At 40.8% G+C, this 24,970-nt stretch overlaps 1 protein-coding gene across 3 annotated transcripts in view; it reads left to right on the top strand.

Moving 5' to 3' along the window:
* The window catches only part of PLCG2 (phospholipase C gamma 2), a 66,331-nt gene that overhangs the window by 3,496 nt on the left and 37,865 nt on the right, over nucleotides 1-24,970 (top strand). For all 3 annotated transcript variants that reach the window (XR_013226626.1, XR_013226627.1, XM_077310579.1), the window contains exon 2: nucleotides 7,877-8,097. Coding sequence is in view for 1 of the 3 variants with exons in the window: in XM_077310579.1 (XP_077166694.1) it covers nucleotides 7,902-8,097 (196 nt within the window). In the remaining 2 variants the exon portion in view is untranslated. The remainder of the gene's footprint in view (nucleotides 1-7,876; nucleotides 8,098-24,970) is intronic.

Here is a 24,970-nt window from a genome sequence, read left to right as displayed (position 1 = left end):
CCCATGAGCCCCTGCCGCAGACGCACACAGTTCCGACAGACGAAAAAAACCCAAGAACCTCAAAATAAAAGAATGAAATCCCCTGTCAACTCATGTTGCCCAACACAGAACACTGTGTGATGTTGCCTAGACCAGGGGCAGACGCTGGCAGGGGCTCATGGGAATTGTAGTCCATGAACATCTGGAGGACCACAGGTTGACTATCCCTGCTGTAAGGTATTTTGGGTTTGAAATGAAGGGGTATAAATGAAATATATAAATGAGTATGATGACAAAAGCCATATTCGTGCACAAGTCGTCTTGGTTGGAACTTCTTGCGATGCATGAAGAAAGCCTGTAAGTGTATTTTGGAGAAGGCTCATTCTGCGAAACAATGAGAATCTCATATGGTTGAAGAGTTTTTGCAGCTAGGAGATTGTGCATGGCTTATTCTTAGACCTTCCTCTCCAGTATTTGGTCATCCTTGCAGAAGAGATCCTGGGTGAATTCATTAAGGAATGTTCATTCAGTTGCACTTTGAAGACTAACAAAGCGTATCCTGGAATAAATTTCATGAATCTTTAAGTTGCTACTAGATTCCTGTTTTATGTTGGTTATATAGATAGAAGAAGACATAGATAGGTAGAAGATGCTGTTCCATTTACAGATAGGTGGCAGCTTATTTATTTATTTAGATTTCTATACTGCTCATTTCTTTGCAGCTCTGGGCGGTTATTCATAACACTTTTTGTTTGATCTTGACTATGTTGACTAGAAAGAATGCATTATGATAATCCAGATCCCTAGAACAAATAATACCTTTATACAGGCTGGCTACAAGGACTCAAAAGTATGCACAAACTTTGGAGGTTACCAGTGCTCTTCCTTAGGCATGCATGCACGCTTTTGTGTCCATATAGCTGGTCTCAGTAAAGTGTTATGTGGACTGTGGTTTGTTTTTGCATTTTGTTTTTGTATGGCTGGAAACAACTTTGGTTGACCAAGAGCACCTTTCTTACTGAATACAAAAGACAGGGATGACCAAGAGGTTGAAGTTTTTAGCTTTTTAATTTCTAATTTGGGCAGGAATTTAAGTTATGAGTTATAGACTGATGATGAACTTCTCTGGCTGAGATTTGTTGGGTGTTTTATTGTTTAAGTAACTTATCCATCACAATATCCATGCATGTTCCTTGGTTTTCTAAGCCATGTTTCAATTTTATAAGACACCCCCCTCCATTAAATCAAACTGTTCACAGATCACAGAGATATAAACTATTTCATTAGTTTTCATATACATCTTCAATGCACAAGACATTATGTAGGATAATACTTTCCCAACTATCTTTATATTTCCAAGTTTCAGTGCAAATCAGCGGGTGCCTTAGTCAAAGCTAAGGAACTATTACCGTGGCAGTTCAAAGCCTATTTAATTACTTCCTCCTGTATTTAAGATAGATAATTCATTACCACTGCATGACGGAGCAGAGTGTTGAAAACATTACAGGGAGGAAGAGCTCTGCTTGGAAGAGGGAATTGTCCCACAGGCTCCCCTGTCTAAGCACTAGCCCTGTTCACATGTTCCAGTGAATGTATATACAAGCTGCCTGTTATGTGCATGTTCAGTTTACGAGTGAAAGTGGGAGCAAATACTGGGTATAAATGTGGGATTTGTAACAAGCCTTGGCTGTAACATGAGAACTACTCAACACACATGCAAAGAACAAGCAACAGTTTGTACATGCATTCAGTGTACCTCGTGGGCTTGGGATGGAATCGTAACCTGGAGCTACTAGAACATGGCCTTGAAGTTGGTGTTTAAGTTGGCTCTGTCTAACTAGTTGCCTGTCAAGAGACAGTCTAGGCCAGCTACTGGCAGGGGCTCATGGGAATTGTAGTCCATGGACATCTGGAGGACCACAGGTTGACTACCCCTGGTCTAGGCAACATCACACAGTGTTCTGTGTTGGCCAGCATGAGTTGACAGGGGATTTCATTCTTTTATTTTGAGGTTCTTGGGTGTTTTTCGTCTGTCGGAACTGTGTGTTACACCACGGCTTCCCTCCCCAAACATCAAAGCCTGCACTAAAGAAGTTCCTTTTTTTTTTTTGGTTCAAACTAAATTTATCCATGTTTTGAATATTTACCATATGTTTGGTTAAATCATTCCGCCTTCTTCTGTGTGTAAGCCAGCAAATGTATGAAAACTGCTTTGTTAATTTGGACAGACTAGATTGAGAAAATGGTTGGATGACTCAGACTATAGTTTCTCAAAACTCCTCCTGTCATTATCTAGGTAATGTTCTCCCTGGTATCCCTGTCTTTCCAGGTTCCAATGCAAATTAATGGGGTGTTGTAGTCAAAGCCTGTGCCAGGTCAGTGCCCATTAGATTAGCTCCCATTGGATTGGCCACCTTTGTACTAAACAATGAAGGGTTTTTCAAGATATTGCAGGAAGGAAGACATTAGTCGTCCGGTCATCAGAGGTACACAAGTAAGAGGTTCTTCCCAATTTTTCTTCTGCCCCTGTCCTACCCTGTCTGAACATTGTTCTTCTCTTGTGATTTAGAAGCCTTGTAGCTGCTCTCCTTCAAACTTCGGTGTTTAGCATTGCTGCCTGCTTTTCCAATGGCTGTTCGGGCACCTTCTCAGTTCATGCCAGATTTTCTCTTTCACTATTACATTTATTCTGGGTCTGCTCTCTACATCAGGGGTAGTCAACCAGCTGCAAATGCTGGCAGAGGCTCATGGGAATTGTAGTCCATGGACATCTGGAGGACCACAGGTTGACTACCCCTGCTCTAGAGTAGTCTTCACGCCCTTCAGGCGTTGGACAGATTCGTTTAGTGTGGCATTCAAGCAGGATGACATGACAGCTACAGCTTTGAAGGGTAACATGTATTGTGCAGGCTTCCCCGGGAGGTGGTGGGTTCTCCATCTTTGGAAATTTTTAAACAGAGGCTGGATAGCCATCTGACAGAGAGGCTGATTCTGTGAAGGGTTAAGGGGGTGGCAGGTTACAGTAGATTAGCGATTGGGATGTGGGTGTCCTGCATAGTGCAGGGGGTTGGACTAGATGACCCATGAGGTCCCTTCCAACTCTATTAATCTATGATTCAATGATTAGGATGAGGGTCTCATTGTAAGTTGCTTTGCCCTTGTGTTCTGTGTAGGTTTGCCACAGGGACTTTTGATCTTGGCTTGTGAGTTATCTTCTCAGGACTATGTTCTGAGGTGTGTAGAGGATTTGTATGGTGGTTAAGAGCACTGGCCTCTAATCTGGAGAACCGGGCTTGATTCCCTGCTTCTCCACATGCAGGCAACCTTGGGCCAGTCACAGTTCTCTCAGAATTCTCTGAGAGGGGACAGGAAGGGTAGGCAATTGTAAGCCACTTTGAGACACCTTGGGGTAGTAAAAAGCAGGGTATAAAAACCCAGCTCCTCTTCTTAATTAGATTGAGACTGTGGTGCACTAGGAGATGGGGCTTGATTCCTTTCCCTGATGCTGCTTTCCATACCTCAAACGTCCTGGAGGAATTGATATAGGTTCCCCAGAACTGTTTCACATTGAGAAGATGATGCTAGGATGAAAGCTGAAGCCTTTTCACTCCATGCAACATGGTCCCAATCCAAATTGGGCTCCTGCACCCTTGAGAATCTGGTTCTCAGCATAGAATTCACAAGGCCTGTCTGATGGAAAGTCCTTGTGAAGGACTTAGGAATGAAACAAGGAAAATATAACCTCATTAGGCCCTCTGCGTTTTGGGAAAGCGATACGATAAACATTCTTGTTGGTAACATAGAATTATGTTGGATAATTGGTTTGGAGAGTTGGATCGTGGTTTGAGTTATGATTCCCATTCCTAAGCCACACGCCCGACAGGAAGGTAGAATTCAAATGCCAAAATATTTGGTCTCTATATTTTGCTAAAAGGGCTAAATATTTTAAAGAAAATGTTACATTTCCAAAATGCTTTTAGATACCTGTGTTAACCACAGAAATGGGGATGGAAATTAGGCAAAAAAGAGGGCTACGAAAAAGAAAGAAATGTCTTTAGGGTCAGGTTATTAACAAGGAAACTGAAAGAAGTGGCTGGCAATGAAGACAAGTCGGTGAAAAGGATGAAAGGAAGACATTCTGGGGCTTGCGGTTGGAGACGTGTTTGACTTTCCCCCACTATTTCTGCTCACCTGTCCTTTAAGTTGAGGGAAAGGATTCCAATAGATGTAATCACTTCTTCCTATTGCTTTTCATGAATAAATCTTGTGCTGAAAGGTATGGGGGAACATACAAATAAAAGGTCTGGGGGGTAACTCCATAACAGACCAAACTACATGTTCATCTTCGTAGTTTCTGTGCAGCCCCACCTAGGGACTGCACAGTTGCAGGACTGCCATGGAAAAGATTTCCAAGCTTTCTAATGGACCAGGAGTGCCCCTCCTCCCTGTCTTCCTGCCCAAACGATCACATGACCAGGAGGAGTGGTGCTAGTCCCTCAGTTCTCTCCATGCTGCTGGCGGAGACCCCCAGAAATTAAGGTTCCAGAAAGTTCACAGCGGGGCGGGAGGGAGGGATGTGTGTCTGCACAGAAGACCATTTGATGAACAACCTGGCTTGCCATTTTATGAACTGCTGCTCTTAACCTCTACACTAAGCTGGCTTTAGCCTGGTTTTGGAAGTGAAGCAGGGTCAACCCTGGCTAGTATTTGGATACGAGACCACCAAGGAATATGCAGAGGAAGGCAATGGCAAGCCACCCCTGTTTGTTTCTTGCCTTTAAAACCCTCTGGTCGCATAAGTGGGCTGCAACTTGATGGCACTTTATACACGCACCCAATCCTTTTAGTTTTACTTTTTTTGTTTATAATATCCTGCAACTGGGGCAGACTAGTATGGTGGGAGAGGGCCATTTAATCCTTGCCCTGGTTTTAACCCTAAAAATCACCCTCACAAGCTGCTTTTATCACCGGTTAAGGAAAACGTTATGGGTACTTGTAAGATTTTTGTCTTGTTTCATTAACAGCTTGCTAGAGCTTGATGCATCTTCAGGATGTTAACGTGAACTTGAGTGTTTTCTAAAAATATATTCTGTGAATCGGAAGCCATGTTGAAGAGTAAGGTTAGAACAGATCATCCATGGAAGGGATGCCACATTGCTGCTCAGTTCCTCATTATTAAACAAGAATCGTAATCTTTCAGGGCTGTTTCACAAATGGCCTGTTTCAATATTACGTGATTATTATTTTTTAGAGAAAAACCTCCCCATTGGCTTAAAGTCAATGACTGAACATAAAGGGGGAGTGGTTTTCAGTGCTTGAAACTATAGGAACAAATAAAGAAGCGGTCTAATATTTCTTTTCAGCAATTTCTCATATTTACAGTCTTACCCACCTATTAATGTGATGAACCTCTATTTTACCCTGATTTTCCCTCTCATCCGGTGGTCCAGTCCAGAGTGCTAACCCCTAAATCTCCTGGATTAACAGACCTCATCCTGTACGGTCCCTGACATGTTTGTTGTTATTAAGTACTGTTTTATACAAGTTTCACTGTTAAACAAGTTTTATATTGAATGCTCATTGTATTGTATTACATACGAAAGTTATAATGTAAACCGCCCTGTACCGAAAGGGAGGGCAGTAAATAAACAAACAAACAAACAAATATTAATTAAATGTTACAAAAATTTCACTTGAAATTTGCGTGAGTTGCATTCCCCCTTCTCTGGGGCAGGCCAAAGTGTGTGTTTGGGAGTAAGTATTACTGGTAACTAGAAGTGTTACAAAAAACAGTGTGATCTTCCTGTCTTAAGAGATTACTGGAAGAGGAAAGAACTGAACATTGTAGAAAGTTAGTTATGTGTTCAAAACTCTCCACAGCCACAAGCACCACAAACACCATATTTAAAAGCCAACTCTTTATCTCTCTGTGCTTTTGTGAGTTCTGTAACTTTTGGAAAGATCCCCAGTGAGGTGGCTTGCCTGGCGGATTTTTCACAATTGACGGAGTTTTCTGGGTCTACTCAGGGCCCTGTTTTGTTCGTAACGTGAAGCATCATGGTTTGCTTGTGATCAGCTCACAGCCTGCAGTAGCAAAGAGGAGTGATCTTGAGAGCAGAAAGGTGTAGTGGTTAGGAGTGCAGACTTCTGATCTGGCATGCTGGGTTCGATTCTGCACTCCCCACATGCAGCCACCTTGGGCTCATCACAGCACTGATAAAGCTGTTCTGACCGAGCAGTGATATCAGGGCTCTCTCAGCCTCACCCACCTCCACTGGGTGTCTGTTGTGGGGAGAGGAAAGGGAAGGCGACTGTAAGCCGCTTTGAGCCTCCTTCGGGTAGAGAAAAACAGCATATAAGACCCTCCTCCTCCTCCTCCTCCTTCTATAAAAGAGATGTAGAGGTCGGAATTGGTGGGTGAGGTGGGTGAAAGGAAACTTGCATGAGGATAATAAGCCATTAAATAATGCTTTTGAATGTTCAGAGCATATTTGTTTTTATTTATTTAAAACATTTATGTCTTGCCTTGTCAGATTCAAGGCCTCTGGGCACAAAACATAATAGTGTAATTAACAAGATTTTAAATTGTGTGGATTAAAAACATGCAGATTTTTTTTAGAAGCACAGATTAAAAAGCACATAAATTTAAAAAATAACTTAATTTAAAATGTATTCAGAATGAAAGAGAACACAGTCAAATCTACCAGAACTCTTTGCCCTATTCCTGGGGTTGCCAGCTCTTGATTGGGAAATACCTGGAGAATTAGGGAGAGAAACTTGGCGATGGTGGACCTCAGTATACATCTATGGGCAAAAGGCCCTGTTCAGAAATGGCCAAAGGAGAGATTGCTAGAGAGATGCAGATTTCTTATGACTGGTCTACAGCTAACCGACATGGTTTTAAATGATCTTAATAACTTTAAATGTATTAATAATGTTTTAATGTTTAAATTAATTGACAAAGCTGTTAACCAGAATGTTGATTATGTATTTTATACCTAATGTACACCACCTGGAACCAAATGGGGAGGGTGGTGTATACATTTAATTAATAATAATAACAATAATAATAATACACGACAGTCTACTTTCTTAGCATCTATTTTATCTAGGGGAACTGATTTGGGTTGTCTGAATATCATCAGTAGTAATAATGGGAGATACCCAGGTACCACCTGGAAGTTGGCAACCGTATCTCCACCTGATGCTTTCTGGAATAAACTGTTTTGCATACCTTCTGAAATGTATTATGTTTTTTACACACATTATCTCAGTAAATAGCACTAACAACTTTGGCAGATAGGTCAGTATTATTTTTATATTGCAGATGGGTGTGTTTGTGTGTGAGAAGGAAATATGGAAATTGGTATTTTATATAAGGCCATCCAGTTCTACATTAGCAGAGGTGAAATTTGAACAGGGACCTGCCTGGGTTAAGATAGTGAACTGTGAGGCATTATGTTTTAGTTCTGCCATAGTCTAAGGCAGCCTTTCTCAAGTTTTTTACCCTTGAGAAACCCCTGAAACATTCTTTGGGGTTCAGGAAACCCCAGAAGTGACATGATTAATTAACTCCTGCCCATTTGGGAAACCCTTCCAAGGCCACCAAGAAACCCCAGAGCTTCACGAAACCCTGGTTGAGAAAGCCTGGTCTAGGGTTTTTGGAAACTACCATCAGAGTTTGGATTTTGTACTACCTGGCAAGTGGTCTGCAGAGGGGCTTGGAGCCAGAATGCCTCTTTGACTGTGGATTTTTGCATACTGCTATGATGAAGGGCAGAACAGGTGCTTTATTGATAAACTGGAGGGCTTCTTGCTTTTTCTTCTCTTTAATGTGAGATCAGACACCATCCACCATCAGATCAGACACCATCTCTATTTTTTAATTTCCTTTCAGCTTGCTGATTACTTGTGCTCTAAAAATGTCCAAGAAAAGCAACGACTATGGTGCGCTGCCTGAATATGAGAAGAGTCAAATCAAAAGGACCCTGGAGCTGGGCACCGTCATGACAGTTTACAGCCTCAAGAAGAGTAGTCCAGAGAGGAGGACAATCCAAGTCATAATGGAAACCAGGCAGGTAGCATGGAGCAAGACATCGGACAAGATAGAAGGATTCTGTGAGTATATATTTAGAGGCATTACTGCAAATTGTTGATCCAGTCTCCCTCTCTCTCTAAGTACATCTTAACTACAGTTATGTTTTTGTCTACGTCTTTACTTACACAGATTATATCTTGCCCCCCTTCCTTTCAAGGGACCAAGGACATTGGATATAGTCCTTTTTCTCTCTCTGCCATTTTAGCCTCACGATAATCCTTTGAAGTAGGTGAGGGCCCATTCTGTACATATTGGATAATGCACTTTCAGTGAGCTCTTGCAGCTGGATTTTCATGTGCAAAACTGGAAAATCTACATATAAAGTGCAATGAAAGTGCATTATCCAATGGGTGCAGAATGGGCTCAGGTTGTCAGTGTCATGTATAGTGCAATCCTATGTGGAATAACTCAAGTGTGAGCCTATGGAAATCAATGGTCTTAAACTGGTATAATTTTGCATATGTCTGTGTCGGCACTAAGTTCACACACACACACAAACTCAGTCTATGGAAAATGACTGGAACAAAGAAACTTTGTTTGCTGCTGTGTTGGTCCCTAATCCATATTCCTGAACAGTAATTGTGCATAGAAATGTGAAGCCTTGGGGGAGACATTGAAGCCATAGGAAAAATATGTTTTCCCCAGGTTGTTTTTTTCCCTCTTGTGGATCCCCCCTCCCAATTTTTACAATGGAAAAATGGCAACTCGGGCTTTCATGGGCCTCAGTCCACTTTATCAAATACACTGAAGCAATTATGTAGATAGAACACCTGCAGAGAAATGGAAGAAAGGAGCATTAAAAGCTCAAGGCAGTTCAAGAGAGAGCAGTAGGAGTAGTCTTGTTCTCTACTCATCAAATACAAAACCCAATCAGGTGCCTTTGGGAGTAAACTACTACAGTTCAGGCAAGATAATGAAACTGAATTAAATCTTTCATTAGCTAACATCATTTTTGTTTCAGCAGAAGACAATTAGCTGTTTAAACAGCGACAGTTCCTACTTTATAGAAGATCACATTTGTTTACTTTATGATCACAAAATAAAAGCTTTTTATCGAATTAGGACAATTAATTTGAATAATTAATTGAGCATTTACCAAAGAAGTGTTACTTATGACTGTATCTGTCAAAGGTTCCAGGATGGAATAAAAGTATGAATTGTGAAATGAATTTTGTAGGAAAAGCTCACAGGAAGGGGGCTCGGGTTTCTCTTGCCCCATTGTGCTTGCACAATCTTTCCCAAAAATCATGCGATCCACTCCAGATGCTGCATTGTGAAGCCCTCTGGCTTAATCTTCTCTTTTTTGCTGCAGTGGGCACAATTCAGCTTTACCGTAATTAACCACATGTAAACATGCTGATTGCTTAATAAAACAAAATCACAGTCCTGTGGCACCTTTAAGACCAACAAAGATTTATTCAAGGCGTGAGCTTTCGAGTGCAAGCATTCTTCCTCAGTCATCATCAGCTATAATATAACCACATATTCTCAACCAGACATATAGGTAGAGAGTGGGGATTAATTGCCTACGAGGTTTAGCTAGAGTTCAATTACAGCTAAGATAAGATCAGAGTCCAGTAGCACCTTTAAGACCAACAAAGATAAGATTGAGGCAGGTATCAGAATCTTGCAAATGGCTGTCAATCAGCATACAAATACAAACCTCTGAGTTCATTAGGAAATGTTATCTCCATGGTTCCACTCTACCAATTAGTGTTGCTTTTGTTGGTTCCTAGTGACCAATCAGTGCACTTGATGTATGTTGCCAAGTTGGGTGACTTTCTTGCTTCATCCTAAACTGTAGTACAGCCTTCTAGTTGTGTTAGAATGTTCACAGAAGTGGTCTGTAGATGATCTCTGTTCTGGTTGTCTTGCTGTGAGAAGTGAGGTGCTTGTGCACTCGGTAGAGGTAGCTTGTGTGGGGGTCCCCCACTCGCTAGAGGAAGCTTGTGTGCCCCCCCCCCTTCCTGTCTGCAACTAGGTTGAGTACTACAGTTTTCATTCTGCTGGAGAGTTTAGTGCAATTTTTTTGTTTGCACTTTCCCCCGAAATTACCTGTTACAGTTAACACAACTGCTTTTGCAAAACAGTCAGTCATGTGATTTAGGGGTGGGATACAGGTGAAGCGAAACAGCTGCAGTTGCTGTAAATAGACACTTGACTTGACAAGTGCGACTCAGTATAAGCCATTATTTTTTTCTTAGTTTTATGCATGGCGCGGCTTCCTTTCAAGTTGGCTAATTGCTATTGCTTTGCTGTCTTTTAATGTTTATTTATTTGGGATGTTAGCATACTGCTCAGGATTTAGAATTTGGTGTACTACAGGCTTGGTGGTTTGTTTGCAGGGTTCTTTTTTTTTTGCTTTTTACAATTTGGCTTTACATGTGAGTTCTAAGCTTGGTTAACCAACTTACACCTTTGCTCAGAGAGATGTGCATCATCTAGCCATACTGTGACTTCCCTGTTTTACTTTTGATTTTTACACTTGTGGAATATTGACACTTGGTTAGGCAATTCTGTAACTCATTGAAGCTGTTTTAATAGAACAACTTTGAAATAGAGAGTTTTGTCGTCGTATTTATTTCATGGCTGTCTAATAGAGTTTTCTTGCAGGTGAATCAGATGGGACTGCAGAGTTCCAAACTCTTTCCACTTCAGGCCTTTCCCCCATGACCTGGACACACATTTCTTTTGAATCTTATGTAAAGTTCAAATACGTTGTGTACTTGGGGGGAAAAAAAATCCCATCTCCTCAAAATATCTGGTAAAGCATTTTCCATTTTTACTTTAAATCAAGCTTTTCATAGCTTCTATTTTTTTTTTGTAAATTAAATGTTGACGTGTCAATACAAGATCGCTAGACCAAATTATGTATTAAGTAAATCACTGCAATTTTCATGACTTCAGAAGAACCAACTTTAGCTTTTGGCTCTGTAGAGGAAGATTGGCTGCTCCTTCAATCTTGAAGGAAGAATGCTTGTTTGTTTAAGGAAGGACAAAACCTCCTCTGTGCAGCCTAAGTGTGGGGGTGTCTTTTAATAAAACTTGTACATTTTCATGAAGGCTACCACCATTTATATTTTTTTATTTATAATATAAGAGAAAGCTGATATTCTCATTGGTTGAATTCTGCAGCCGGGCTTGAATGCCAGATTTCTTACAGTGTGATTATAGGAGAGTGAAATATATATTAATTTTGTTTCTTTTTCTTTTTTAATTTCATGTATCTGATGTAACTGGATTGTACAAATGAGCTTTACTCAACAAAAAAGGGAGAAAAACAGTTACATGCGTTACAGTGCACGTTTAGAATCTTACTGCTGTGTACATTTCTGTAACAGAAAGAAAAGAGGCACTGCTTCCAGGCAGCTGGCTCTAGGCACACAAAGGTTGTGCGCTTCGGCCACCAAAGCGGCCATTCCAGCCCAAAGCAGCCAGCGTTGTGGCACGGGGGGGCAGTGCCCCCCTGTGCCACGCCGCTGGCTGCTTTGGGCTGGAATGGCTGCTTCGGTGGCTGAAGAGCACAACCCTACACACGAGTATTGGTGCTGCAGCAAATATGGCTTGAAGTTGCCTCTTCAGAAACATAAACAGACTTCATTTCATGAACCACACAATTGAAAAGAGGGAGAAAACTAGCCAGCCATTTTTTTTCTGGTGGTGGTTTTGTTTTCCCCAGACTGTCATTTCTGTACTTCTGCCTTCATAAATGATTCATGACTGTGCAAACTTGCACTTGTTTGATTCACCATTTATTTCCACCCGGAACATGGAAAATAGTGTTTCTGTTATACAAAGTCCCTTTATACATTCTGGTAAAATCAGGGCTACCTCACCTAGATGATCAACCTATTAAATAAAGTCTTTTTCAGTAGTTTAAAATGGTACTTTCCCTGGTCTAATCAGAGCAACAGTGTTTAGATATACTTCGACATAGAAATATATATTAATGCCAGGTTGATTCTAACACATTCCACATACTCTTTGTGAGAAAGAAAAAAGTTTTCTTAGACTTTTAAGCACACACATCCAATGCAGATTAATAACTCCTTCGGAGCATGGCTATGAAAACCCTTGAGGTGTGCAGATGTGTATCCACCTTTACCTGACTCCATGTCTCTCCCTTAAAGTCTAGGGAAAAACCCTCTCCTCAGCACTTTTATGAAATCTCCCAGCATTTCTTGAGGTGGTGCGAAGAACCTCAGGGGTTGGGCAATTCACAAATAAGACCAAACTTCCAGCAGAAGCCAACTTCAGGCCTTAATGCAGAACAAACCAACTGTTTCCTCTTTCTTTTGTTTGGTATTACTTCTGAGCTCCACGAATGTACCAGGGTTTCTGCTGCCCCCGTTGCTCGTCGTAGGGACAATTTGTCACTTGTCACTAATAATAAGAGGATGCGGTGTTGTCCAGTTAGTTTTCAGGCAGTAGCAAATTCCTTCCACGTCTGTGACACCTGTTCTGTAATAGCATTAGGAGTCATGTTTATAATACATGAGATGTTCTAAGGCAATAGTGACATAACAAACATGTTCCAGTTTATAAATCTTGTTGGCATGTGTAGGTGCTCAGACTTTCTGAACAATCCTTGTTCTATTTATTCTTGCTGACTTCGGTGAGGCTTGCTTTGGGAAAAGTGTGCCAATGATTTCAGCCACGATAGCGACTTTCTTGAGTACTTTCAACTAAATGTGCATGCATTTGTGGCCTTAGTAATTTATCTTAGCAAATCGTCCCATTACTGCAGTTTGCAGACTCTTTAACTCTCAGAGAAAAAGTCGAGAAATGTCCCCCTCAGAGAAAAGTCCCCCTCCCTGCTGCTAGAGACTAAAATTAATTTATCTAAACGTTATAGAAAAAGAGATGAACATTTGCATAATTGATTTGCATTAACACATATGAGGTTTCAAGTGCGTCTGCAAAATCACCGGATTTTCATGCTGATGCAACCCAGCTCCATCAATAGTCATTCCCCGACCACCTAATTAAAAACTACAACAAAATCCATGTAATGCCTTTTTATTAAATAACACTCTCTTTGTCTCCATGAAGGTAGATTCAGGTGGTTTGAGTACAGTGGCATTTCAAAGACCAACTGAGTTTATTTTTGGGTATAAGCTTTTGTGTGCATGCACACTTCTTTTAGATACATTGAAACAGATTTCCGCAAGCCTTACCTATATATATGTGTGTGGGGGGGGAGTAGTTGCCATGGAGGGTTGGTTAGAGTCGAGATGCATAAATAATTGGGCGATAAGTATATCTGAGATTGGATTCAAGCAGTTGGTAAGACCTGTGGATAGCAGGAAATTAAGACTTGAGGAAGTCTGTTTCAGTGTATCCGTACACAAAATTTATGCCGTCCAGTGGTCCCAGCTTCTGTTTAGATGTGAGCATTTTGGAAAATGGTCCCATTTGGAGGCTTTTTTTGATAGCTTTTCCAGTGTTCTAGAACAGTCTCTTCTATACTTCCAAAGCAATGCAAAACAACTTTTTAGAAGGGCCTTTTTGCTCATACAATCAGTGGTTTTAACACATTGGCTTTGAAAAACAACTGTTTGGACTGTGAAAAAAAATATTGCTGGCCATTTTAATGGTTTTTTTAAAAAAAGGATGTATTTACAATATATTCAGTTCATTGTTATCAACTACCTTGGTTCCCAGTTACCTGGGAGAAAGCCAGGGTTTTAAATGTTAAATATACATCCTGTGATTCTATATCCTGGATGCTTTAGGCTGATCCTGCATTGAGCAGGGGGTTGGTCCCTTCCAACTCTATGTTTCTATGATTGTACATATTGGGAAGAGCTGGAAATAATACATCCTGCCATTAGTTCTCATTGATAAAATATTGGCCAGTTGTCTTGGATTATTGGGGTGCTATTCCTCTAATGAATGATAGTTGACCTACATCTACAGCACTACCTGAGTAGGCCTTTTCATTCCTGTTGTACACCTCCCAGCCTGTCCACATGAGGATGGCGCACAGGTTGGTCAGAGAGTAGGTAAGGTATCCTGGGTTATTAATTTGTGTGCTTCTATCGGTTAATTCTCATATAAAACATTTATGCACTGGGAACCTTACTGCCCTACCTCCTGTGCAGGAGCATAAATCAGGGGTGGATGAGGCACACCAGGCCAAATGCTCCCCCATGTGGATGCAGGAAGAGATGGGGCAACTGCCACGAGTAAAACTCCAGCCTGCAGCCCAGCATGAGACCTCCAGTGCGTAAATAATCATAAAGTGCATCCTGCAAATAAACCCAGATTTGGATCCAGCCATGATGGTGGTCACTTGGTTGTGTTGTCCTAATTCTCAAAATTTACAAAATGTTCACTAACTTTTCCCTGCTCTAGATTGTCATGTTCAGGCGTGCTGAATAATAGCTACACTCCTTGAGAAAGTTAATTTGAATAACCCTGCAAAAAGTGCACTTCTTTTGGTTTTAAAATAGAGCCGTTTCAGTTCTGACCCATGGGACAACTTAGGTGCGCCATTGGCGTGTCTCTTCAGCTGGGTAGTTAAAGTTTGGTTTCTGTGGTCAAACGAGAGGATCAACATGTGTGGCTCCAGAACTGCTCAGAGGCCTGTTCATAAGTTCAGCTGTTCGTTTCCTCTGCATGTAAGGCTAACCTACCGAGGTCAGACTTCCTGCTATGGCCAGTCGGTGGAGGAAGGACAGTGTTAAATGAGTTTATAATTCTGAAAAGTACTTTGCTGCAGTGCTTGGTCTGGACACTCTCCCAGCAGCCTAATCTTCTGTTGACTTGTTCTATTTTCCCATAATGGAAATGTACACTACTTTGCATTTTTTATTTCACATACTTTGTGGGGGAGGACTTGTAGTCCAGTTCTGAGCTCTTCTAAGTCCACTAGGATAGCTTGGGTGCACCCCTCCTCTCTCTACCTTTTGTTTGGTGACTCTAACTCTGTGGTTAAGGTTTGTGTCTGTGATGACCTTAATGCTAATTTAGGTTTCTTCTCTTGATCAGCCATTGAAAACCAAGAGTCCTTAATATAATTAGGTTAAGGGCATAGAAGAATCTGAACTTGAAAAAGTAGTGGTTTGGGGAGGGGAAAGAAATCCTGGTGATTCACAGCCTTTTCCCAATTTCTTAAATAAAAGTCTTTTTACATGGAGGGTTTCCTGTGATTTGGATGCTGATTTGCAGCAGTTTCCCTCATGTCCTTACTTTTCATGTGTTTTTCTGTGTTCTCCTCTTTTCTCACCTTTGATCCAATCTGAGTCTGTACGAAGAAACCATGAAAAGACAACAAATGAATACAGGAAGGAGCTTGGAGAAAAAAAAAAGCGCTACTGGGCATTCAAAATAACTTTGGCAAATGAGTAACGTGCATGAAACATGGACTTAAAAGTTGCTTCATGTACATGCTCAAAGCTGAACCAGAAATTGAGTTCTTGCAGGAAGTGTGATAACAGCAGTTTGCTATCTGGAAGAAAGAGCCTGAATGACTTGGTAATCTGCCTATATAAATGGGGTTGAATGACTGGAGGTTATTCAAGAGGAACATATACCTTATTGGATACTTGTGAACTAGACCGCTAGTCGCCATAAAGGGCTGCATCTACTGGATATGAACACGTCCTCTGTTCAGGGCAGCAACACAGAGATTTAATATAATGCTTAACAAAACAATACTGTGCATAAGGAGCAATGGAATGTACAAACTATATGGTTTTTATTTTAATTTGCATTTGAAATCATTTCGAAAAATACCTTGTGCTGTGATTCTGGAACACAGAAAAAATTGTTGGGGGAAAACCATTAGTTTCATATTTAATATAAGCAGTCAGTGAGGAGTTGAGGATTCTCGGGCAGGGTTGGAGGCCAAGAGGTTTCTAAGAACAAACAACAATACATAAAACAATCTATAAAGTTATTCACACGTTTATAGATTGTTTTATGTATTGTTGTTTGTTCTTATGTAAACCGCCCTGAGTCCCCGGGGAGGGTGGCATATAAATAAACAAACAAACAAATAAGCTATGCTGTTAGCATGATTTAAAGCACGAGAGAATCTGCAGAGCTTTCCATCTTCACAGCTGTGCTCTTATCTTGGCTATGATATCTATGCCCAATGCGATAGGTGAACACCCATGGTTTTTGCAAGAGATAACCATCCTCTGGTGCAGAACTGTAAAAACAAATTGCTTTGTTTGCAGCAATGAATTACTCTTGAGGGCAGGGAAAGAGAGGATGAAAGCATTTAACGTTTCAGATGAATTGAGAATGGGAATGTAATCTTGCCTTAGCTGTTCCACTGGTATTTTGGGCAGAAAGACCCTGTGCTGGTGATCATAGTAAGCCAAGGAGTTTTCAGTTTAAATTGCAGAGAAAGAAACCCTCAATTTTATAGGCTAGCTGTGGCTAGGAACATTTATAGATGTGGGGTTTAGATTTTTCTCTGAGTTTTGTGGCTTTTGTTGCAGGCCTACCAGCCAAATACACTTAGACATGAAGGGGAAAAAACCCACAGTTTTTAGTTTGCTTTGCTGAGGAGAGTATTTTGATCACTGAAGATGATCATTACAGTCCACCATTGAGGCCCATATCCCTCGTCCATATTTCTAGGTTGTTTCAAAGAACTTCATAGCTTTTCAGTGTTGGAGATATTTGATATTCAAACCTAATGGGATGATGTCAGAATTAGGCTATTGTCTTCTCCCACTCCTTTCTTAAGACGGTGAGGCAGATTTGCAACAAGGAACAATGGATTCTTAACCTTATGGTACAGGTTGGCGTGCTTTCCAGTTTTTAAAGGGCTGAGTAATGGAAATAATGATCAGGTTGACCCCTTTGAATGAACAAAAACCTGCATTCTTTAGACTATCTGTAATGTAAATGTGAACCAAAGGACAAATGTCAGGCTTAATGCATCTTTAAATATTAGGATCCTGGTGGGCATGGGTGTTTGTCAGAACCAGCTTTACTTAATGTGGTTTTACAAACAACTGTGATTACCCCTCACCATACTGTTTTGTGCAGGTGCTGAAAGGCTGGCTTATTTTGATGGTTCTTGGGATGAGATTTTAAATATCTACCTACCTATCTAATTTTTATACCACCCATCCTGATAGACTGGCTCAGTGCTGTGTACAGTGTCATATATGCATATAAAATGACCAGAGAATTAAAATATTAAAATTCCATCAAAACAATTAAAGCAATAACAGCCTTCAGATTTAAAAATATCAGCGTCAGCCATCCAATGTCTTGAACCTCTTACCGTCTCACTCAACGGTAAGAGGTTCAAGACACTGGATGGCGGACGCTGATATTTTAAAATCTGGCTGTTATTGCTTTAATTGTTTTGATGGAATTTTGATATTTTAATTAAGTCAGACTTTGGTCTTGATCTCCTGCAGTTGATGGTAGGCAAGTGGATAGGTTCAGACCTGATGTTTTCTCTAAGGAAGCTGACCTTTGTAGGTTGGAGATCAGTTATAACTCTAGAGGAACTTCAGGCCCCACCTGGAAGTTGGCAACTCTAGATGCAAAATGCTACCCAGGGCAGTTTTTCCTCCATTGCCTCCTTGTTTCTTCAAAAGCCTTTAAGCTCCAGTGCAATAATGGGATGTCCTGTCAATCGGTTTATTTACTTCATTTATAGTCAGCCTTTCTCACTTAAACTCAAGGCAGATTTCAAAATGCTTTCAAAATGCTTAAATGTTTGCACCGTCTGCAAAATGACACCTTCTGCAAAAGGATGGACGCCTTTGGATCTCCTCAGGTAGGCTGTTCCATAAGGTCAGTGTGATTACTGGTTTATTCCTTGCAAAGAATCCTTCTCCAATCTGTTTATTCTTTAGTAGCATCTTTAAAATGTAGAAATTCAGTGTGTTGCGTTGTTGACACCTGGGTTCAAATCCCTACTTTGCTATGACCTTCACTGGGTGGCCTTGGACCAGTCACATTCCCTTGGCATAATCTAATGGTTTCCAAACTTTTCCAGGCTTTTCCAGGCCATCCTCCACTTTGTTCCCTAAACTCATCCTCTGTGCCCCATACCCTACCCTGTATTCTGCTCTGGTTCGGCCTCACTTGGAGTACTGTGTTCAGTTTTGGGCACCCCAGTTGAAGAGGGATGTTGACAAACTGGAGTGTGTCCAGAGGAGGGCAACAAAGGTGGGTGAGGGGTTTGGAGACCAAGACGTATGAAGAAAGGTTGGGGGAGCTTGGTCTGTTTAGCCTAGAGAGGAGGCGACTGAGAGGGGATCTGATAACGATCTTCACGTATTTAAAAGGGTGCCATATGGAATTGTACTCTCTTGCCCCAGAGGGACGGACCAGAACGAATGGGATGAAATTAATTCAAAAGAAATTCCATCTAAACATCCGGAAGAAGCGGTTTCTCAGTGGAACAGGCTTCCTCGGGAGGTGGTGGGTTCTCCATCTTTGGAAATTTTTAAACAGAGGCTGGATAGCCATCTGACAGAAAGGCCGATTCTGTGAAGGCTCAATGGGGTGGCAGGTTACAGTAGATGAGCGATAGGGATGTGAGTGTCCTGCATAGTGCAGGGGGTTGGACTAGATGACCCATGAGATCCCTTCCAACTATGATTCTATGATTCTACCCTATAAAAAGCATTATTCAAAATAGTAATTTGTATGACCCACTAAAGAAAGTATAAGAGGAATAAAATTGAAAAAGAATGACAAAATGATTGTACATTTATTCAGAATCCAATTAAAACTTTTTAGCTTAATTTATTCAATAAAGTTAATTAACTTGATGCAGTGGTGCCAGCTTTTCAAAGCCTGATAGAAATTTAGCAAGGATTTTAGACACCACATTTAATAACTACTTCCCTATTCAGTAAAACTTTAATGTGATGAATGGGCTTGATGAAGTGATAGCCGTTTCCCAATGCCTGTTTTAAATTAACTTAGCAGGAGTCTTAAATCACCACATTTAGTAATCTGGAGTTGATTTTTTTTTCTGGGAGAGAAGTTGGGTGGCCACAGTAAAACCACATTCTGCCAAATATGATGTTGGAAATGCAGCAAGGAGCTTCATAACCACTGTTCCCAGTGCAGGATAACATTGAGGAATTTCCTTCTGTAACCAGAACTCTTAGTACTGTTTCTTATACTTTGGTTTCAGCTCAGTGCCATTTTGTAGCTTAGCTAGTTCTTCCTCCACTGCCCAAACTTTCTCAGCATCTTAAAACGAATTTATCTCCCAATCTGGAATTGGAAGATCTTCGAATTGCTTAGATACATCTTCATGCAGCATATGCTAAGGGTCACAAAGAAACCCTTGGAGATCATCATTTTGCATCCCACCTTTCTCTTCTAGCTCAGACAGGCTTAGACATTGGTATAGTTCACTACAGCTAATATTGCGTTTGAATAGAGTTAACTTTGAAATAAATAAGAGTGACCTCATGTCCTTGCAACTGCAGATTCATTTCATTGAACTTTGCAAATGGTTCCGATACTTCAGTACTGTCATAGCTGATGTCTTTGGGTTCATCATCAGGCAAAGCATTTGTGTCTTCAAAAAGTTCCACAATAGTGTTAAAAAGGTTCCGAAACGATGTTTCTTTTGGTAGCCAATGAATCTTCATCGTTCTCAGCACAGAGCTGGAAGGAACAGTTGATTGCTAACTTTAAGTTTACTCACTGTCATAATAACAGCCAGATTTTGATGGTGAATGATGGTATAGACATTTGATGGTATAGACATTTGGCAATAAGCAATCTTTCATGGTAGCAACAAATAATTGATTGTGCTCCAAGCATTGCACAAGCAAGTGTGTTAGTAAGCAACATTGTCCTTGAAGAGCAGCTCAACAGCACAAGATATTGACTCGTAGTCTAGTATCTGTTCTTAGTTACTTTTTAGATAACAACTCTTGAGCCAAGTGTTCATCTTTTATAAAGCAGAAATAAGCGAGAAGCAAAGATTCATTGCCTGGCAAAGCAGAGTACTGTTTTTAGAATGGGCCAATGTATAAAAAACAAACAAGAGAGCCTGGAGACTAACAAACTAATTCTGAAGCCACCTCGTTAAGAGGCAGGCTAATTCTCCTAACTAAGCAGAAGAAGGACTCAAATCAACTCGAATTAATTGGCAAAAGCTCTTATTGTAATTGTTTTGGTTTTCGAAGATAAGATAAGCTGTGAATGGGAAAATCTCACGAGAACTCTGTGCCAGCACGAGAATCTCTGCCTTCAATACGTCACATGCCTGTGCCGGAACATTAGAGGATAAAACAGAGGACCTCTACTGGCCACTTGTAAAATTGTTTGGGGCCGGTTTTTTTTAAAGTCAAAATCATGTCTATGTTAAAAAGATTGGCTCATCTAATAGAGATACAAACCCAAGATTACAAAGTATTTTTAGATGGATTGATCAAAAATATCTCCAAGGAGATCCAAGATGGCAAGGAAGAAGTCTTCAATAGGAATGATGGATCAATAACAGTGACTGATGACAGCTTTAAACAAGGTGGAAAACCAACAGCAGAAGAGAAATCTGAAATTCATATCTTCAAGGAGATCCAAGATGCCAAGGAAGACGTCTTTAACAGGAATAATGGATCAATAACAGTGGCTGATGACAGCTCTAAACAAGGTGGAAAACCAACAGTAGAAGAGAAATCTGAAATTCTGGAGACGGAAAATGGGATGCCGGAGTTCTGCAGCCCAGATAAGGACACCCTTTTTAAAAAGACATACAGCCATCTCAAAGCAACAGTGTACAAAAATCAATCAAAAGAAATATGGATCTGCAGTGAAAGTAACCGATTTAAAGGATCTCTCTGGGGGGAAAATTGTATTGATACTGGAGTCCAGGAGGTGCAACGGCCTCAAGATTTATCGATGCATATTCTGCGGGAAAGAGTACAACTGCACTTTCTACGCCAAAGGCCAATGGGACAGAATATAATTTTACGGGAACGACAAGATGTAGCAAGCCTCGAGATGAGACCCCCTTAAGAAGACCGAAAGCTCATATTGTTTTATGTTTAATGTTATACTGTATTCTATATTTCCATTTTTATGAAAAAGGGGAAGCAGTGTCTCTTTCTCTCTTGTTTTTTTTTTTGTCTCTTTTCTTTTGTAGGCATATAGGTAATATAATCATTAGTGCTGAAAATGTAAAATGGGGTTCCCCCCCCTTATTTTTTCTTTCTTCTATTAGGGTATTGTCCTAGGACTAAAGCCTACACTGACTTGTAGAAAATGTTTAATGTTAAGCTTTCAACTTAAATCTGAAAATATATCTGTCAGGATGGTTCTTAGAATGGGTCAAGCATAAATTGTTTTGTAGATGTATCAGAACCAAGGATAAGGAGAAGCTATAGAAGACTGAAAGCTTATATTGTTCTATGTTTAATGTTAAGCATTTAATCTAAACCTGGAAATCTTATTATTCTCTGTATTAACAAACTAATTCAACAAAGAGAAAGATAGTACTCCAGCTTATTCCCTGTTGTGATAACTTAACATTTGTTGGGAGCTTTTTAAATATAGCAAGAGTTTTAAGTGATTTCCTCCATTAGGTGTCTGAATGTTTCAGCTTCCCTCCATCATAGAGCTGCCTCCTTTGGCTTTGACTCCCTTTCTTCCAATAGAAAGAGACTTCCTTCAGCAAAGAAAGACTTGCCCAACAGAGAAAGCCTTTCTCCAGCAGATAAATTTTCGGTAGGAGGAAGTCTTTCCCCCTTGAATGAAGACCTAGCTAAAAAGCGTCATAGGATCTTATCCCAGGAGTCCAGTGACTTATTCTATTGTGTGCATAGACTGACCTTTCTCAACCAAACCTCTGTAGTCCAGACCAGTGGTCCCCAGCTTTTTTATCACCGGGGACCGGTCAACGCTTGACAATTTTACTGAGGCCCGGCGGGGGGGGGGGGTAGTCTTTTGGACTGCCAGTTTAGTCAGTAGATGTGGCTCATATTTTGCCAGCGTTTCTTCAAGCATTGCTTATGAATTATTCTTTTAGATCTCTTGGCACGTCCTCATACTTACATTAGACAGCAATTCATGAGTAAGCATTTAGATTGCTTTATTAAAAGAGACTATTCAAGCCAGATTGTTGAAAACTAAGACATAACTGCTGGGTGGCTCTCAGGGCTTTGCTGACTCTGCCCATCCACCTTGATATATTTTTTTACCTAATAATTAACTTTTCAGTTACTTGTTCCTAGAAGAAAATGGAGAAATCAGAGAGGCATTTAACCACCTGACTCCCCTTTGTAGCTGTGTGCATTCTGAAATACATTTGATTTAGTCCCTAAGGCAAAATGCCTCTCTCCTTTTTAAATACATAGATGCCAGGGTTGTAGTTGTAAAAGGAAGTACTCTGTAATACATAGGAGAAATTAAGCAAGTATTTGTATTTGGGAGGTCATTGTGATATTCTTGTTACTTGGAATAGGAATAGTTGGTGAAGTTATCTAATTTCACACAGATGGAAGAGGAAAATCGTCCTGTTCCAAATCCAGAAAAAGTTAGGTATGCTTAAATTCTGTGGAAATCCATAGGACTTGCCTTAGCTAACTTTTCACACTGATTTCGAATTCACAGCCCTCTGGAGCTGTATTTCATTTAAAAAGATAACCGTGAGGTGCTAGGAGCCTGATTGTGCACCCCTCAATATCTCACCTAGATTGGTCCTAAGGCCTGTGTTGTCCATGTGTAGTATGCTAATAAATCAATTTTTATGTTGTGTTGATCCAACATTAAAAAAGGTTTACACATACAATTCAAAAGAGCTGAGTTAACTTTCCTTAATTCGTATTATTTAAATAACAATGACCACAATCTGCATGGACAACCTTTTCAATTTCTGCTGCTTATTGGTTCTGTGAAGCTGCATTAACTAGTAAACACATTTGAGAAACATCTGTACCATTTTTCTCCTTTGTTGATCACGCCGCAAGTTTCATCATAACCCTTGACCCATCAAAAAGTAGGAAGAGCCATTTGCTCTTGCATCTAGTCTGCATAGCAGAGTAAAACCACTTCCTTAGTTTTCAAATAAGTGTTTTATCAGAAGAATGCACATTACTTGTGTGCTTAGACAGCTTAGGAATCATGTTTGGTGAGAAGAGAAGCTTGTTTTGTCAGAATTTGGTGAACAGTTGGGTCTTACTGCAAGAGAATTTTCTAAAAATCTTTAAGAAGAAGAAGAGTTCGTTCTTATATGCCGCTTTTCTCTACCCAAAGGAGTCTCAAAGCGGCTTATGGTCGCCTTCCCTTTCCTCTCCCCACAACAGACACCCTGTGAGGTGGGTGAGGCTGAGAGAGCCCTGATATCACTGCTCGGTCAGAACAGCTTTATCAGTGCCATGGCAAGCCCAACGTCACCCAGCTGGCTACATGTGGGGGACTGGGGAATCAAACCCGACTTGCCAGATTAAGAATGCTGAAATATTCCTGGGTCAGGAACACCACCTCTCTAAATGTTATAGGTGTTCTGAACATTCCTGCCAACCTTAATGAAGGTGTAAGAATATGTACCTCAGTGCATACATGAATCATGTACGAGCAGAAGATCTATGCTCACTAGCCTTATGAGTTCTGTGTAAGCTGTGAAAGAGGGGTCACATGTACAAACTATATATATATATATATATATATGAGTGGGGACACTTCAAACAGGTGCATCCCAGTTATTTACATAATTTATATGGCTAGAGAGCCTCTTGTGGCGCAGAGTGGTAAGGCAGCAGACGTGCAGTCTGAAAGCTCTGCCCATGAAGCTGGGAGTTCAATCCCAGCAGCCGGCTCATGGTTGACTCAGCCTTCCATCTTTCCAAGGTCGGTAAAATGAGTACCCAGCTTGCTGGGGGGTAAACGGTAATGACCGGGGAAGGCACTGGCAAACCACCCTATATTGAGTCTGCCAAGAAAACGCTAGAGGGCGTCACCCCGAGGGTCAGACATGACCCGGTGCTTGCACAGGGGATACCTTTACCTTTTCCTTATATGGCTAGAATCTTTCAGCATATCTGCTGGACACATAGATGAGCATGATGTCTACTGTTGATAAGGAAATAAGTTTTTGTGGTCCAAGTGAGGTATAGTGGTTAGGAGGGGTGGACCGAATCTGGAGAACCGGGTTTGATTCCCCCTTCTCCATACCAAGCCTGCTGGGTGACCTTGGGCCACTCACAGTTCTATTTGAACTCTCTCAGCCCCACCTACGTCACTAAGTGCCTGTCGTGGGAAGAGGAAGGGAAGTAGGTTGCTTAAAGACTTCTTCAGGCAGAGAAAAGCTGTGATTAAAAGCTTTCAAAACTGCTTTAACATGGTGCTAATGAGGCCTCAAAATAATTTAAAAGCTACATTGTAATAGAGGACCAGGTCTTCCATCGCAAGCTTGTGTGAAAGCTGTGCCCCTTGATTCAGTATATCCTTTATGTCCTTTCTTAAAAGGATGGTAATGTGCCTGATCTAAGGCTTTCTTGGTAGTTCCTCTGGAACCAGTTTGAATTTCACCCTTCCTTATTGTCTTCCGTGGGACAATCTAGTTCAGGAGAACTCTGAGCTAGATTGGTTGATATTGGTTTTAGACTGGATGTTATATGCTGTAAAGTCTCTTCTGACTTAGGGCGACCCTATGAAGGGCTTCCAAAATGCCCTGTCATTAACAGCCTTGCTCAGGTCTTGCAGTCTGAGGATCTTGGTTTCCTTGATTGAGTCAATCTATCTCATGTTGGCTCTTCTTGCTTCTGCTCCTTTCAAATTCTCTTAGCGCTGTTGTCTTTTCCAGTTGTCTTTTCATGATGTGACCAAAGTGCCTTGTTTAATCAATGTAGCTTTTAGGAAGGGTTCAGACTTGTTTTGTCTGTCTTGGCAGTTCATGGTATCCTAAAAGTCTCCTCCAACACTGTGTTTCAAATGAATCACTTT

This window comes from Paroedura picta, chromosome 14 (assembly GCF_049243985.1).
Source record: "Paroedura picta isolate Pp20150507F chromosome 14, Ppicta_v3.0, whole genome shotgun sequence".
Classification (NCBI taxonomy): Eukaryota; Metazoa; Chordata; class Lepidosauria; order Squamata; family Gekkonidae; genus Paroedura; species Paroedura picta.
This window is presented reverse-complemented; position numbering and strand designations above follow the sequence as displayed.